Genomic DNA, 17,997 nt, shown 5'->3' on the forward strand with positions numbered 1-17,997 from the left:
CTAAGGCTCCAGGCCTTTACGCGGTCGGTAAAAGCTAGGGGCTTTTGAACGCCTTGCTGTATTTGACCAAATATTCACAACAAAAAAGCTCAAGGAAGTATATCGGAATTTTTAGCGATCTTGATTTTAGTGGTCGTCAAGTTATAGTGAACTCTTTATATATAAAGTCCCATATGTCTGCGAACGAAGGTGAGTGCTGTTAAGCGTATCAAGCGTTTTAAAATACGCTATCGTTGCGAGGAAGCAAGCCCTGTTCGATTCGTATCTCTCTCCGATCCCCACATGATGAATTATGTCAGGTAGTTTTTGAAGCTTGGGTTCTTCTGGAGCTCAGAATGAATGAAAAAATGTCTTTTTCGCTGAAATTATTTCCCGGATAAATTATATACTTCTTGCAGTGAGCCTCATCACACATCATATTTCGAATATTACCTGAGTTTGTTTTAAAATTAGTGGTGGTTAAGTAATTTGTTTGTATAGTTCTCTTTCCTAAGTCCACCAGATAGCCAACAAAGTACCTTTCCAATTATGTCGGCTAAGTGTCTAGTGTGGGTTATCACGCTCAATTTGAGAAGTTGACGATAAATTATATTTTGTTACGATTATTTCACTTGCAAATTGCATTCTTAGATAGAGATTTTTAATTTGTAAGTTAATGTCTTCAGATACTCCTCCTCCAACTGAGAAGCCAGATGATGATGGCAGTGGAGCTACTGGAGGGAAAGAAGAAGACAAGCAGGAAGATGAGAGTGATTTGAGTGAGTATTTTACATTTAGGTAACTAATATAGAAAACTGTTACACAACTGATGCAATTAGCACCTTCACACAAGCACTCAGTAATGTACACATGTACTGTAATTAGCATATCAGCAATCACACATACCACCTACATAAATCTGTAAACATTATGTATTTGACTGATTCAACGTAGGACACAAAGCTAAATGTTTGACAAAGTCACTTGTAAAATTTTTTGTTGAATACTGATCATTATGTGATAACCTAGGATGAGTTTAATGTACACCAACATCATGCCCATTTTTGCAGGAACTATGTTGGGAAAAAAATTAGGCAAAATAAGGTAACCAATCATAACAGATGAAGGATTTGCTTCATTTTACCCCTCACTGAACTAGACCTGTGTCGAAAACAGAAAAAATTTACCATAATGATTGGATGTTACACACCCCATTTCCTTATCTCTCACCCTCAATACTGTGCCGGATATTAAGTAAAGAATGTTTGTCTTTTATCACCTTATGGTTCACCAGGTCCTTTAGCTATACTTGGCTGCATGAACTATCATACAGTCTGTGGCCAATCAGACTAGCAGCCATGGATAAAAAGATAACTGTAGTTATACCTTTGGGTATGAAAACTTTCAGTTTGATATAAAGGTGCCTTGTGATCAAAACTGAAACTGATGGAGCATTCCATTGAGCCTAGATAAGACCAACTCCAACATCTGTACCAATAGTCAGTTCAATCTGATTATACTATAATTTTTTCTGGTTTCAAAAATAAACTTTCTACCAGCTTCCATGATCAGCAATTGTCACTAAAGAAATGATTCAAGTATTGCTGTTTGCTTGCTAATAAAATCCTTAGATTTTCTTCAACGGTTACTGGCCCAGTTAAAACCACCAACCGCCAGTGAGGGAGTGGAAAAAGAAAAACCAGAACAATTATTAGAGGAAGTCACATTTGAAGGAGTTGCAAATTATATCAAGAAAGGGAAATGTAAGTACAAAAAATATTAACTTGCATTCGAATATATTGTAGACCAAGTGGATCACAGTACTTTCAAGCTTACATTTTGCTTTTAAATCAACACCCCTGCCATGGTTTTTGGTCTGCCAAGTTCTTTGTCAGTTCTCCTATTTTTTTTTTTTTTCATAAAATCTGTAAATTGCTATGGGCATGGTCAGTTATTCTGAAGTTCCTTGAAAAGAAATAACTGGAGAACCTTCTGACAAGGATTATTTTTTGCTATATGCATGATTTGACTTCTAAAACTTTGATTTGATAGTCTCTCATCTCTCAGCGGTTACTAAACAGATTATGGCACAGTATTTTTAAGTACCACAGATTTTGCTCTGGGATGTATGATATTACCTTAACCATTTAATCCCTGAGTGACCAGCATCCAATTTCTCCTTTCAATATCACCTCTGAATCAAACACTAAGGTTATGAGAATAAAGGAAATGATAATCAACTGAAGAAACTCTTGATTGTTAAACAAATTCTCCTTGCCAGCACATTAGGAAATGTATAGAGAACAGTATTGAGAATATGCATACTGATGTTAGGATGTGAAGGGTTAAACAGGAATACTTTTCTTTTGCAGGTAAAAATATAATTGTAATGACTGGTGCAGGTATCTCAACTGCTGCAGGGATTCCAGACTTTAGATCTCCTGGTACTGGTCTCTATGACAACCTGCAAAAATATGACCTACCCCACCCCCAGGCGGTATTTGAAATAAACTTCTTCCAGGTAAGTTATGTAAGTCTGAATAAAGGCACACAGGTGTCCATTGAGAATGTAAAATTTGAAGATATTCTTAAACTACTGATTTTTTAGACTGATAATTACTGAGCAAGAAAGAGTGTGAGCCCCTTGCTATGTGCTGACCATGATATAGCCATTTACCCTTTCACTCCCAAGATTCAATCAGTAATTCTCCCTTCTGACTTTACATTCCTTGGGAGCTAGATTGGAGAATTTGGTCTTACATCAAGATAACACCTTCCAGATGATCAACCTCTCAGTTTCTAAAACATGTCAGCCAGATATTGTACTTGAATTGCAAGGAGAAATGACATGTTTATCACCTGTAGGTGTTTAAGGATTTGCATTTATTGTGCAGTAACAGTTATGTATCATTTTCAAGAGCATGGTTCTATTCAATCAACAGTCAAATCCAGAGCCATTCTTTATGCTGGCTAAAGAGCTGTACCCTGGATCATTTAAAGTAAGCAGATGACATCAGTACAGTTTCAAAATGTATTTTACTCAGTTACTATTGAATAAGTCTACGGCTATTTTTTTGGTTTATTGCTAATATTTAAATCACATGATGAACAGAGTAAGAGAAAAATGTCAATAGTGGTGATGATCGAAAACCAAATGTTAAAATTTAAATATGTTTTTGATTATTTCTTCTTAGCCAACAATTTCACACTATTTTATCAAGTTATTAAGTGACAAGGAGTTGCTGCTACGTAATTACACTCAGGTAAGAATTGCATTTGTCATTCTGTATATTAAAATTTAATGACCATGCAGACCAACATGTCTACAGTAAGTCAAGCTCATGCTGGTATTTATTGTGTACTTGGACGAGACAATTCCCAGATGTTACAACTAAATATTCTCACTGTTCCTGTCTTCACTAAGCTGCAGTGAAAGGGTTGACAGGAAGAGGTTGGAGGTCCACTTTACCTACCGGTAGTTTGAAAAACTTCTCGTCCAGTAGAAGTGGCAAAACTTTCAGTCACAGGCATACATCTTATTACTTGTTTAACAGCAAGAAGCTTTCAGTTTATGTCAGCATTATTGAAATATTCTCAGTTAATGCAAAACAATGGAAAAGATGCTTTAACAAAAATTAAGGATTCCAAGATAAACTTAGCTTGTAATATCTGCGACACATTGCTACTCTGATTTAGTATGAGGTGCCACATTGTGAATGAGGTGACACTTCAAAAGAAAATCTTGCATTATTTTTCTTAGAGAAATGTTTTCTCCTGATTAATTTCCTTAACAGAATATTGACACTCTAGAACGAGTGGCAGGCATCCCACAAGAGAAACTTGTCGAAGCACATGGATCTTTTCACACAGCGCACTGTTTGGATTGTGTAAAAGAATATTCTCATGAATGGGTCAGAGGTACATGGGTCTGATCATGCAATAAAATTATTTATTGATAATTTGGTTATAAAAAGACATCAATTTATATTTAACCACTGGCTCTATATGTTTCTCCTACTTTAAAGCTGAACTAAAAAGCCATAAAAAAGCAAACTGTAAAATGAGATCTGTAAAGACCAAGTAAGAGACATAATCATTTTTAACACTTTCTTAAACGTATGTTCTTCTCTCTACTTCTAAATCTACTTCTATATGTGAAATATATTACACACGCCTTGTTTGTTTTGCATGTTAAAAATTCCTCTGTATTTACTGGATCTGAAAAAGTACATGGAAGGATGCATATCACAAATTTTTAAACAGAATATTTATTCAGTTGAATATTGTTACTTTTACTTACAACAACTTGAGTAGGGTCTCTTTCAGTTAATTCCTCTCAGACTTAGAAAAGGCTGACCACTTTTTTAGGCATGGTATCCCTTCACAGCTTAATGCCTCCTTTTATGTGTGTGTGTGTTTTTTTTTTCAGATGAAGTATTTGCAGACAAAATACCTACTTGCCCTGATTGCAAAGGAGTTGTAAAACCAGGTTTGAAGAAAATAGAACTGTTTATAATAAATTAATCTTAAAGGTAGATTTTTTCAGCTGTGATATATGCTTGCTGCGACAAAGAAAAGCCCCTTTTTTTTCTTTCTTTTTTTTTTTTTAAGTATTAGTAATGTTAGCATATTTTGTTTGGTGAAACATTAGTCACATGATCTTCTCACAAAGTACATAAGAAGACTAATTATTTGAACAAACCCACAAATCAAAAATTAAATCATGGGGTGACTGGCAGAGAGGTTTGCTAATGCCAACCAAAGCAGGGGTCATCTTAGAAAGTATCAGTAACAGTACACATTTGGGTTGTTTTCCATTAAGCCTTGCCCATTTTAAATTACTCTGCTGCCTCTGTGCTTAACATAATGAAAGTCCAATGTAATGAAAGATCAATAAAAGAGATAGGTTGTTTGTTAGAAACATATTGACTGTAAATAGAGTAAGAATGATAGTAATTTTTTGAAATTTGGAATTAGAGGTTGTTTTGGTCAGGACATTACAATAATTCTGCTTCTCTTTCTGTTTCAGACATAGTGTTTTTTGGTGAATCCTTACCACCTGTGTTTCACAGATGTGTTCCTCAGGTAATTAATAACAAGTTTTTCAATGTTTGTAGTTATCTACATGTATAACATGATAATTTAGTGTTATCAATTGAGTTGATCATGTAAATTGGCCACCGTAAAGAGTTACAAAGCTGTTTTCTAATGTAGCCCTTTGTCATTCACTCTGATGAAGGGCTAATGCTCGAAACGTCAGCTTTGTAACTCTTTATAGTGGCCAATTTACGTGATCAACTCAATTGATAATACTAATATATCATGTTATACTCTCCCAGCGACTCAGCACCACAGTTTCTTTACAAACTTACCCCTTTACTGTGTGTATAACATGAGATAGGAGAATTAACTTGTATGAAAAACAAAATCTCAGTGATCACTGATTTGAAATACTTTTTGCAATTCTTAGGAGGCTTTTTGGGTCGGCTGCATATTAATGTATTGTTTTTTATGACAGACAGGATAAATTTTGTCTGAAATAAGTGAATTTATACAAATTTTTCACTGAATGAATTATGACTATTTCAAAATTATTTAAGTTTTGGCAGTCGACTAATTAATTTAAGATATGACAAGATCAGTGGGAAGTATGAAGGCTTAAATTGAAGCCAGAATGTTGCCTTGATTTTGCAAGACACATGTATGAACACTCTTGTTAATTATTCACAAGACATTTTTTTTTTCAAAACACTTGTAAACATCTTAAAGCCTTGTTTGCCAGGATATGCCAAAATGTGACCTGTTAATAGTGATGGGTACTTCACTGGTTGTGCAGCCATTTTGTTCCCTAGTAGACAGGTAAGAATCAGTTAGGAGTGTATGGGTTAAAATAATGCAAGAGCATGAGTTGTGGATAAACTTTAATGATTAATGATTAATTAAGTAGTGTATTAGGTAAACTTTGTAAGGTAATACTTCTTCTCAGTATCACGCCCCCCTTCCCCCCCCCCCCCCATAAAAAAAAAATGAAAATATATATGGCATTTATCATAGCCAAGAAAAGAAAAGAAGGGGAGAGGTGCAGAGCGGATTAAAAAAAGCAACCCATTGAGTTATTTATTAAGGTTAGCGTTGCAAGTTATTGTACAGAATGATCGTGAAGGGACACTGTCAGATAATACTCTATAACCTCAAAATTTTTTTGTGTTCTGCAGAGTTCCTGCAACAACTCCGAGATTGTTAATAAATAAAGAGAAATGTGGAAATCAGGTGTGAGCTATTTAGATCCTTTTTTAGCGCAAACTAACCCTCACACGTTCAGTACAAAAGCTCACTGTACCTTTGCTATTCCAGCCTGACTTCTTCAGCCTATTAATGGGCGGGCCAGCCAGTGGTTTCCAGTTTGATAGTGACGACAATTATCGGTAAGAGCAAGAAGGATATTTCTTGTTTCACAATCAACAAGACGTTTTGGAAAATATTGCTTATCTAGGCGCCTTATCCAGGTGAAATTTTCTGCCGGCTGTATTTTTCCACCAATTAACCTGCCACAAGAGAATATCAGTTGATATTCCCTTGCCTGTCACGACAACATTTTCCTCGGCAAAGACCTCTAACAGTCTTTTTGCGTTTGTCTATAATTTATTTGGACCGATGCACAAATAAGGAGTTGCTCTCTTTTGACTGACAGAATTGAGACATTTTACTTGGAATATACCATTCGCGTGATTACTGCATTTTTCCTTGTAGGGATGTCATGTGGCAAGGTACCACAGATGATGGTTGTGTTGCTTTGGCTGAGTTACTGGGATGGAAGGTAACTGCACTTGTGACAATAACCAGTCACGCAATGTTACTAGTCACGTTGGTGTTGCTACGTAGTGACCTTTTTCTCTTTTTTGAAATTGAGAACGAACAAATAATCTTCTCTTATGTTTCCGTTCCAAACCGCTCTTGGCGTCGCTGCTCAACTCTTTTAGGCATACACAAGAACGCCAGCTAAACAAGTCACCCAAACAAGTTAACTGGTGCATTGGAATCAGAACTTCGTATTTGACAAGTGTATGGGGAAACAACCCACCAAAAATTGTATTTCTCTGTTCATTGGAACTTGAAGCGATTTTCAACTTCATGTGACATTTGAAGATTCCTTTAAGATATATTTTCTTGATTTCTTACCAGGATGAGCTATTAAATTATGTCAAGGCAGAACATAAAAGGATCGATGAAGCTAATGCTGAAGCAAAGAAACCGAGCGGTTCCGAGGAAAAAGGTTCGTAACTTTTGATACTGGCTAATTTTGACGTGCACTTTGAAAGCAGAAAAATTCGTCGCGAAAGAAGGTTTCGCCAGTTGAACTTCTTGGGAACCATGTTCTTCTTTCAACGTAGCTCTAAGAGAAGAGTTCAATGAGAATGAATGTTCTCAGATATGATTTATTTTAAACGTTATTTGTGACATATTGTGTAGTTCCTTCAATGACGGGAAACAAAGAATCCACTAATATTTGCCTCGCTTTCAATATGTGAATTGTAAACTCAACTACCAGTAGAGCCGATATATTAAGGTACAGCTCCAAGCCCTGTTTAAAAGTTAGTTTTCTTTTCCTTTTAAGGCCTTTTCTCAGTAATTCCTTCGAAGGCAGTCATCCTTTGAATATCAAATCCTTTTTTCAGCATGCATCATGAATATGATAAATTCCATGTATTTTTTTTGTGTAGAGTAATTCTAGTTTCCAACATCGATCCACCCGTTAAATTTCGAAACATTTCTCCTTATTTACCAAGATGACCTGTTTCACTTTTCCGTTCTTCCTAGGTGGGAATAAAGAAGTTGGCAATTCGTCAAACGAAGGCAGTGAAGCAGAGAAACAGAACAAAGAAGCCAGCAACCTTTAAAATAATAATGAAGTCCCAAAGCTGTAAAAATTTCTGAAAAATTTTTTGTTTCAATAATTTTAATTGAACGGTTTATTTAGGCAATGAATTCTTTCTATTTCAATGTGTTATAAATGGCTGGTAACCAGTGTCTGGGAATTTTTTTAACTTAATATTTCTCGATCACAGAATTTGAATTCAAATATGTGTATTACTTCAGTAAAGACAAATAAACTCATGTAAGAGGCTACTTTAGTGTTAACAACTGAGTTGAAAACGTAAATTAGCCACCGTAAAGGGTAAAAAAGCTGACACCGACGCAGCACCACAGTTTCTTTAGAAACTTACCCCTTTATTCATGTAAGAGGCTGTTTGGTTTGTCTCTTCTTAGGACTATCAAAATTGTCGCAGTTGCCCTAAGGGTGTTACACGATAATCATCGGTTCTAGAGGATGAATCACAATTTACAGAAGACAAATGCGCACATAAAAATACTCTTACTATCCACCTGGAGGGGATCTATCCACTGCATAAAGCATCATCCTCTCGGCCCTTCGAGCAGCTAAGTTAGGACTCCGCCCATGGTGACACGGCAAGAAATCGAGAATTCTCCTGTTTGGAGTTGAAACTCTAATTTTGCTGCACCTAATAACAGGCAAAACCAAATGCCAGCAATAAAAATGCTTTACTTCGAAATCCACATCATACAACGGGTGCAACGACAATCTATCGACTCGAATACGTAACTGCAAAAATTTATATTAATTTCCTTTATGCGCAGGCTGTAGGTACTTTTACATGGTATGCTAATCTACAATTTTATAAAAATCCTGTGTTATCGACTTAAATAATTGGAGTTAACTTGACGTCTAATTGTGGATAAATTATATTAAGCTTTAATTTTTTAGACTAAATCTCACGATCAAGAAAACAACGAAATCGTGTTGTTCCTCAAAAGTGAGGAGGACGGAGGAAAACTGTGTGAACGGGAACTTGCTCTCCTGTTAACTTTTCAATCTTGGTATCTCTGTTACTTATTGGGATGAGAGAAAACTTCCAGGAACGTGACGGCAGAGAGGTGGAAATTATTAAACTTCAGACCTTTAGAATACAAAACATGCTGTTACCAGGCCCCTAGCAGAAGCGTTATGCCGCAGACCGCGAAACAGGCTTTGGGGTCTGGCCACCTGCAGGAGTCGGCTATAAACCAAACATAGGATACAGCGCATTAAACACAATTAAAAGCTATACTTAAAATGAAGAAACGCGAGAAGTGATTTCCCAGAGCATCATTTTCGATCTGCTTTGAAAGTTAGTAAAACAGTTATTTTAAGCCCGGGTGAGTGGCTGTTTATGGAAATTCCTTCAGAAGAAACTGTTTAGATCTAGCGAGTGAGGCCCTGATGGTAAGTTAAACAGAAGTAATTTAATTAACTTGAAGATAATAATTTAGCCTTAAGATAATGGAGGGCGTAACTTGCATCTCATATTTTAGACTGACTATAGATTGACCTGTTAAAAAGGCATTTCTGCCACTGAAAACAGATATAACGGTGTTGCGCGCGCTGAAGAATTCTATTCGTTTTGGATTGTTACGAAACTAAGGCGGTTACGGTCAAGACGGAGGAGAGTTGATTCGTTTGAGACTGAACAGTAACAACAGAAATACATTTCCACGTGGCGTCAACTTGAAACTATGGAGGTAGGTAAGATGAATTAGGGGCTTCTTGTTCTATTCATCGTTCAGGATTTTTATAAAAATGTAATCTTTAAAAAAAACCCATCTCTGAACATCAGTACCACAACTAAATGAAAACCCTCTCCTATCAATCGGAGTTACCTCACTGTCGTTCATAAGAATGCACTTAATTCGCCTTTTTATCCAACAAAATCTAGACTTCAAGCATGAAATTGGAGATTTAACCCAACTTTCCTCTCTGTTTCTGATTTCGTTCTTTGCACAGTTTGATAACATTGATTGTAACGTCAGCGAGCCATCATCGGCTGCAAAAGAACCAGAGGAGGCAGGTACTTCAAACTGTCCGAGTATTCCAGTCAATCTTATGGAATTGCATCATGAGAACAGAGCAGAATTTTTTGAAACTGTTCAGTTGCATTGCAAGGCTGTCATGGAGAGAGTGCGAGCTGTGAAAGAGTCTTTGAATCTTTCTGACCCGAGCAAACAATCGCAACGATCAAGCGATAAAGAAAAACTCAGTGACTTTTCTCCAGAACGGACTGAAGGCAAAAAAGAGCAGTGTTTTGGATTGAACGCGCAGGATCAGGGTCAAAAAATTAAAGAGAACGTTGAACGCATCATAGAGCTTGTGCGATCTGGGAAGAAAGTAGGTTGAGTTTAAATACTTGGAGGTTTTGCCTGCTTGTTTTAAAATGTTATTTATTTAGTCAAACGCCAGTTGCAGGAACCGCCCAGAGGGAGGGGCTTTAGCCCCCCCCCCCTACTTTTTTGCAAAAGTAAAAATAAATTAAACAAAAAATAATTTGACAAAAATAACGGAGCCAAAAATAGACCCCCCCTCCCTCCACTCAAAAACTTGCTGCGCGGTCCCTGAGTTGTAACTATCATAGCTATCATCAGCATCATTCATTAACAGATCGACAACATAACTTATGAAGATAGCATCAAGCGCAGAAAACCACAAAGGATTATCTGCAACTGATTCAGATCGGCGAAGATGGAGAGGCCGAGAGCAGCCAGGGGAGAGCAAAGTCGCCGCTTGAAAAAATGATTGGAAAATTCAAAAAACCATTTGACTGAGAGACCAGTCAGTCGAGCAGAAATAGATAAAAGTTGATCACAACTCAAACCTCAGAACAAATTATTTGATCGCTGAGACTCAAGTGTTAGAATTTAAGAGTAGGGGAATTTATCCAAAGCGGCCATATTAACTTGCAGTGTTTAAAAGCTTGATGTTATTATAATAGACCTGAACTTCAGCGCAAAATGTTTTTGGTAATTTCATTTTTTTGTTCTCCACTTAAGATGCAGTTTTCAAACACGAGACCCAGTGCTTCCGAGAAACTTTCCTATCCAGTTTGCCACAACTGATGCAGGGCAAGAACCTCGTCAGCAAACGTCACCTGCTGTGGAAGAGAAAACAGTACAAAGCGAAAAGACAACTGAAAATTCTGTTCCAAGCGGGTTTCTTCTCTAAACTTAGTCGAAGAAACCAAACTTTCCAGCGCGTACTCGGTCTTGGACGGGAAAGCTTTGATGGAGATATCAAGTAAGATACATGCTTAAAAGTCTTTAAAAGAATGTGGGGATGGAATAACGCACTCTGCCTCTCCCTACCGGAAAGAATCCCCGCATGAACATGACCAAAGTCACTCTGCCTTGTCTTCAGGAGATTGCAAAAGACTTTTTGAAGAGATTTCAGGCGAGGAGCAGACGGTATTAACTGTAAACGAGATCGAAAAAGACATTAGCGCCTTAATGAACGAGGAGAATCAGCTAACTGGCAGGAATTCAACCTATGACACGCATGTAGATATATCTCTTTTGAATATCTAGACGATCATTCATCTTTTTCAATCCAGGCTCATCTAAAAAAGGCTAACGATAGCAGTGTTTTGTCTGGCTCTCAGAAAATGATGCCATGGTCAAGAAGAGTAGAAGATCCTCTCTGGCAAATGGCTGTAAAAAAATCGTCCGAGATGTCTGTGTTCGTATCGGTTGCCATGAGAATTATCTCCGATACGCGAGCTGGGTGGATGAACCGAACGATGACACGATTAAACTTGATACCACTGCAATGCCCTGTAATGATGCATTATCGAACGAGAAGGTAAACTGACTCAAGATCCCCTTTCTTGTGGGATGCCTGCGAGGCATACCTCGTTGAAATTCTGGCTGTTTTTTTTCCTGGTAGACACCAATGGCGAAGTAGGACCAATGGGATTTCTAAGAGCACGTTGTTTACTTCCGGTCTCACAAATCAACGAAAACGATTTGAAAGAGCATTAATTTTATAGGATGATACAGATTTTTTTTTTCCGTTGAGAAAAATCCTTGTTTGAGTGCGCTTTAAATCCCAAAAGATAATGCATTCTTTAACAACACTCCTGTGGTCTTTTGAAGACATAACTCGTCTATTTGTCTTTTGATAAAAATTAATAATGGTAACAGAACCGAGTGGAGTTCAATTCGGTCTGTAATCATACGAGTGATTAACAAAATCGTACGTCCGCGAATTGGTCTATGCGAAGTCCTGTTACAAATTAATCACAACTATGACAGAATTTGATGAGAGAATACCAACTTTTCTCTTCACAGATCACAATCCCAGAAGGAAATGATAACGATTCGGAGAATGTTGACAAATTATGTTCTGACGGAATGGCTTCCACAGCTCTCGAGTCAACCCATTCAAATACAGAAGAGCCTAGCATGGAAACTTCCTCTTTCCAGACTGACCAATTGGAAGTGGCGTCTGTAAATGCATCATATGATGCACAGAGGACTCCAAAGATGCCAGTCAAAAGAGCGTCCCTGAGGCGTGGTCAGAAAAAATGGTTGCTTTAAAGAAGAGGAGGAAATCATTAGCATTTGGAGGAAGGAGAATGAAACTAACGGATCGAGGAAACCGCTGACCTTGGGAAAAATCGACAGCTGAAGTTGCAAACCTTAACTTCAATCAAGGTAACTAATGTCGGGATATCTTTTGGTGAGAACCTTAAATTATTGAATGTGATTTAATTGCAATCAAAGCAGTTGTTCGAAAATATAAGTCTGGTATATACCAGTCTGGTATCTAGTTGGTTTTTTTTTCACCGCAGTCTATGACTGTATTGGAAAACTTGCGTCATCCTCTCAGTCTATAATATTCAGCACTGAAACCTTCGTGACTGGGTTATCCAAGTTTTCCTACGCCGCCGAGGATGTTAACATACAAGTATAATGTTGGTTTAAGTGTCAATGGCGTCAAGCTCTCTGTATATTGCTCTTTTTTGCTTGATTGACGATATGCACCAAGCTTGGCAGCTTTTTTAATGGAGACGCGTCTGACAGAAACGCGTAAGCACAAAAGTTGTGATAGACCTCCACAGGGGACATGTAGGGAAAAATTCCAACAGGAAGAACACTGGAGCGTTAAGTTTATCAACTATCTATCTTACTTGAAACCGAGAAATCTTCTGAAGAAGTTAAACTTTATTACCAACTGTTAATTCCCTTACTTTTTCGTGTAAAAAAAACTGCTGTATTCACTTTTAGAGGGATCTACATTCGAAAACAGCGAAAATCCACTTCAGAAGGAACGAAGGCAGATAGGAGACGAAGACAGGCTGTCATCTCTAAAAGGATTTATTTCCCTCAAAGGTAACAATCAATTGTGCAAACTTACGCTTTACTGAGGTCCTTTCTTTCAGAGGTCTCTACATCCGGGAATGAATTTTTGATGTGCAAGCTTTAAGAGCTTGTACATAAGAAAAGTTTCCTACCAGGCTTTGGACAGCTCCATCCCTCACCACCCCCTCCCCCCCTCCCAAACTTTTTGTTTCAGGTTTAGAGAGGATCGAAATCCGAAATCTACGCGGTGTTTACCACTATATATCAAGTCTCATACTTTCAAAATTTCTTTCATCAGACGCAAGAACTAAAGATGGAGAAGATATAATCGTTGTGAATCCCTCGAAGATTCCCAGTAAAAGAGATTTCACAGGGAGGAAGGAATACAATGAAATAATGGCCCGTCTGTTATTGTAAGCGTTTTAATTTTTCAATTTCCTCATTAATTCAATGGCGACTTACATAATGGATTTCAGAAGCATTCCCAGCTGATGACTCAAGGGTACGCAGATCTATCTTTGCGTACAAATGACAGCCAATGAGAGAAACACAGAGTTCTGTACAACTACATCATCAGATGATTTGGTTCAGTTTATCAACTGAGCTGATAATGTGAATTGGCCACCGTAAAGAGTTTGTAAGCTGAGCTTCGTTTAGAGTCTGTCGCTCTTATAATACCCCTAACCGACGGTGCACCACAATTTCTTTCGATTTTTTCCTCCCCCCCCCCCCCAAAACCCGGCTTAATTCAGCTACGTCATCGTTCTATTAGCTGCATATCTTCTCTTGTATCGTCGTTCTTTGAGGTTTGGGGTAAAGGTACGATATACTGATTATCACATAAAGAAAGCGATAACATTTACTTTGATGTAGAAGAGCTGCAAGCTCACGATTTTGAAGCGATTTTCAACTGACTGCCTAGAGTTATCCGGGCCGGATCGGTTTTTAACCTCTTTTCGCTCAATATTTGGTTCAGAAAACTCGCGCTACTTTCTAAAACAATCAGATGCCAAATTAAGACCAATCCCGCGACTCGGTCACTCTATTTGACAGTGATTCAGGCAGTTTGCTTGTTTTTCCCTTTGAGTTCTTACTTGTGGCTTTTACTGTTTTCATTTATTATGTGGCCATTGTGGTTTCTTCAGTTTTGGTATTAAAAACTTAATAAAAAGGCTACTATTAAATTATAACGAGATATCAATCTCAACTTTTTAATCAGCTGCTAAGATTCTTTACCAGCTCCCCTCGTGCTAAATCCTTGAGCCTCCTTTTCAGGTTCGTTCAGGAATTCACTGAAGAGGAAGTGAAAAGCGAAAAGTTTGTGGTCGCAGTTCATGCTGTTACACAGAGAAGAAGCAAACTGCGTTCCCGAAATGGGCGACGGAATTTTACAAGCTATTGATGAATCGGTGAGATGTACGAGTAGAGAAAATGTGTATCGTTTTAACTAAGACAAAATAATCATACAAACAGCCACATTCAAATAATCGTTGTGCTTTCCACCCTTGTGCACGTTATACCATCGTTTCTTCTCTTTGTCTCACGCAAAAAATTCAAGTTGATTGTCCGGTGGGAGAAGTAGCAAAGGTCTCACTTTGCGTCAATACAATCTCGTTTCCAGGTTTCCCTCTTGCCGAATCTAGTGAATCGCGCACTTTCCGACCACTGGTCGAATGAACGAGGGACTCTAGGGACGAGATCGGTTCAAGGTTGTCTAAGATCACGGGTTATCACATGATTTAATAAATTTAATGAGCTAATAAGACCGTGGTTAAGACAGAACATATCGTTTTTTTGGTCATGTTGGCTTAATCACAGCGATTCCGTAAATATTTCTTTAACTTTGATTGTCTGCGGATTGAAAAGTCTTGACTGTCTCTTCAAACATGTCAAAAAGTCTACATGTCGAGCTTCGTAGTCAGTGTTATCTTTGTGTTCAGCCTTGCTCCCTGTATTATTTTTTGCAGATATCAAAACAGACTCGTCCGCTGTGTTTTCTTCAAACCATCTTTTAAACTGAGGGGCTTTTGGTAATACTTTCACGGCCATTTTTCTCGTAAGTATTCTATCTCACAAGGTACTGACAGAAAAGAGTATTCACAACTTGATACGCTCAATGTGTTTCTTTCACGGCTTCCTGAATCCAAATTTAATATACAAACTTATACCTTCTAGTGACTATTTGTATTTCAGCCGATTGACCGACCGACCCTAACGAAGAACGTCCGTCAGTCGGGCTGACCACTGGTAAACAGGTGAAGAACGTCTGACCCGCCGACTATTTGATGGACCGACCAACCGAACACACGTTGGCTAACAAACTGACTGACTAAATATCACCGTAAAAATCTTGCTGAAAACTTTCTGGTTTTGTATTTGACTGACTGACCACCTGACACTTTTGAGTAACAAAAAAAAATTAACCGTATCCCCTCGCATAAAAGAATATCACAATGAAAAATTTCGAAAGATGAGTGGTTTCGTTGTTTATGTCACAGAAACGACATGAGGGAAAAAATTGTTATATCGTGAAGAGCAGGCGAAAATTTTCTAAGGCTCAAGGTAAGGATGCATGTAATTTGACAGATACTGCCCTCATAAGCTGTGTACTGAGGGCTTTTTTCTGAGCACCGGTATTTCTACTATTTATAGTTTTGTACGCCGGTATGTAACTGGTAAAAATTAATCACGTTCAATTTTCATTTTTAGGTTACCAGGCAGTGATTCAACCGAACAGAACATAATGAATAAGTCTAATTTTTTTCCTTTACTCCAGTGTTGCCTTAAGTAAGAATTACTTGAAGAATTACTTGAAAAACATTACGTGTAATTGAATACTGCAACAAAGATGGATACTTTCTTTTTTGACATCGTTTAACACCAAATAAAGAAATACTTTGTTTAATTTTACCCTTCACCATTATTCGTTTAACGTTTTCCAACATGTCCAAGTTCTTCTTGTTTCCGTTTTCTATCAGCATATTTTCCAACACCTTTTTTTTCTTTATGTTATTTTCATTTCTCTCTAATTGACAATAAATGGCACTTTGTTCTGTGGCCGCTGAAATGCAAATCTCCACGTCTTTCACAGAAAAATAAAATTGGGCAAATCGCATGGTTAGAGACTTGCTTTGTGAAGCTTAGATATTAGAGGATTTGTTCCGGTGTTGGTATTATTAAGTTTCCCAAGCACACTTTCCTTCCTTTTATCCTCTGTTTCTGCCTGTTTAGTCATTTTTCAAGGCCGTGACTTGCAGAAACAGCGTTCAGAATAATCTCAGAGTTTCTGAACTGTACTGGGCAACAGATCAGTCACGATGCTGTGAGCAAACTCGTGAATTGACACATGATTTTTTGGATTATGTTTAATGTTATCTGGTTTAGGGAATTTTGTGGTTGATTGTCATATCTAGAGTACGAGCAGTAGTTCAGTGTTCGCTAATGTAGCAAAGAAACAAAGTAACGTTGGGATAAGAAGGCATTACAATTGAAATGATCATGCTATTACATTTGACAAGGTGGTGATGTCATGTGTTTTAAACGTCTATCATTTTTGTTTCTGGTTCAAAAGAAAAGGTTGGAAGTAAATGTGGGTGAAAAGTGAAATTTACTGTCTTTCGTTGTAAATATTAGAAAATCAAGGCAATACTGTCTTAATGAAAACATTAACGATTCCCTCTTTATCAAATGAGACAAACGGGAACGAGTTTTGAGTGATATAACTAAGCCAAGCCTGCCACCGTCATTTTGGATCTCCGCCTGGGTAGATTTAAGTCACGTGCTAGGCAACGTATAATCAATAACAAGATAGAATTTCATTTCAGGCCTATTTATCATTTTGTGGTGTATAACTTTCGCATTTTAGTACGTTGTATGTATTTGAATCTTCAAATTGTCTTGAAACTTAAAAGAAAATTGTTCTTTAAAAATTCACTGAAAATCGGTAGCTAAAATTGTTTTGTTAGGGTGTTATTTGATTTTCGTGTTAACTTGTAATTTCGTCAGTCGCCGGCATCTTTTGTTGCTTCACACAGGAAAAACACACGACGAAACGTAATGATCAATTTTGTCCTCAATCTCACGCCATAACAGAAAAAGCTTTTGAACATCTGTAAACTCCGAGCGCTTCGCAGTAAGTGATATTTTCAATGAATCTTCGGATTGTTTTCAAGTTCAAGGATTGTAAATTACAATTTTATGAAAAACGAAGGTTGTTCTGTTATTTCAGTGTGAATCCTTGCATGCCTGCCAGTCGCTGGCGCCGCTTGTTGAAACTAAAACGAAAAAAAAAAAAAACTCTTTTAAGATTATCATTGGCTTCTTTTTCACCCCACCACTATTCTTAGCAACAAAGGTCGCCATTTCGTTTGTTTATTGCTCGCCAAAAACTATCAAATGCACTCAAAAGCCTAAAATAAAAAAAGTTTACAGGAATCGACCAATCGAGCGAGATTGACAACTCTTTTTGTCTATAATGGTCAACGCATTACATCCATCTCCAAATATGAGCTAAGTTCGAAGTTCGTCATCTTGTTCTGACGATAAGTTTTCAATGCGATGGGGAAAAATCCTATTCGTCAGGATTCTGAATTTAGTTTCGCAAACTTTGTTAAAAATCCTTTTTCTAAACTGGCATCTCCAATCCTTTCTTTGTTGGAGCTGTCGACTCTCGATGAATGTGCTTTCGAATGTCTTACAAACAAGAGTGCTTCTCTATAAACTTCGCGACAGTGTCGGCAGGTGATGACAAGTATGAGTGTGAGTTATTGAACGCTGATATGTTTAAACAAGCGGATAAGTTTGCTGCAAGTGGAGATTTTCATCACTACA

The 17,997-nt window shown here is 37.5% G+C and overlaps 1 protein-coding gene across 1 annotated transcript; it reads left to right on the top strand.

Moving 5' to 3' along the window:
• The first annotated feature begins 61 nt into the window (after nt 1-61).
• Nucleotides 62-8,100, top strand: LOC131780078 (NAD-dependent protein deacetylase sirtuin-2). Its single transcript, XM_066170345.1, has 15 exons — nt 62-189; nt 666-758; nt 1,611-1,742; nt 2,352-2,500; nt 2,922-2,978; nt 3,174-3,242; nt 3,774-3,897; nt 4,409-4,468; nt 5,009-5,064; nt 5,762-5,838; nt 6,195-6,249; nt 6,334-6,404; nt 6,730-6,796; nt 7,162-7,252; nt 7,798-8,100. Exons 1-15 carry the CDS (start codon nt 174-176, stop codon nt 7,875-7,877), a joined length of 1,197 nt encoding a protein of 398 aa, XP_066026442.1. The 5' UTR covers nt 62-173; the 3' UTR covers nt 7,878-8,100.
• Nucleotides 8,101-17,997: the final 9,897 nt, after the last annotated feature.

Source organism: Pocillopora verrucosa, chromosome 7 (genome assembly GCF_036669915.1).
Source record: "Pocillopora verrucosa isolate sample1 chromosome 7, ASM3666991v2, whole genome shotgun sequence".
Classification (NCBI taxonomy): Eukaryota; Metazoa; Cnidaria; class Anthozoa; order Scleractinia; family Pocilloporidae; genus Pocillopora; species Pocillopora verrucosa.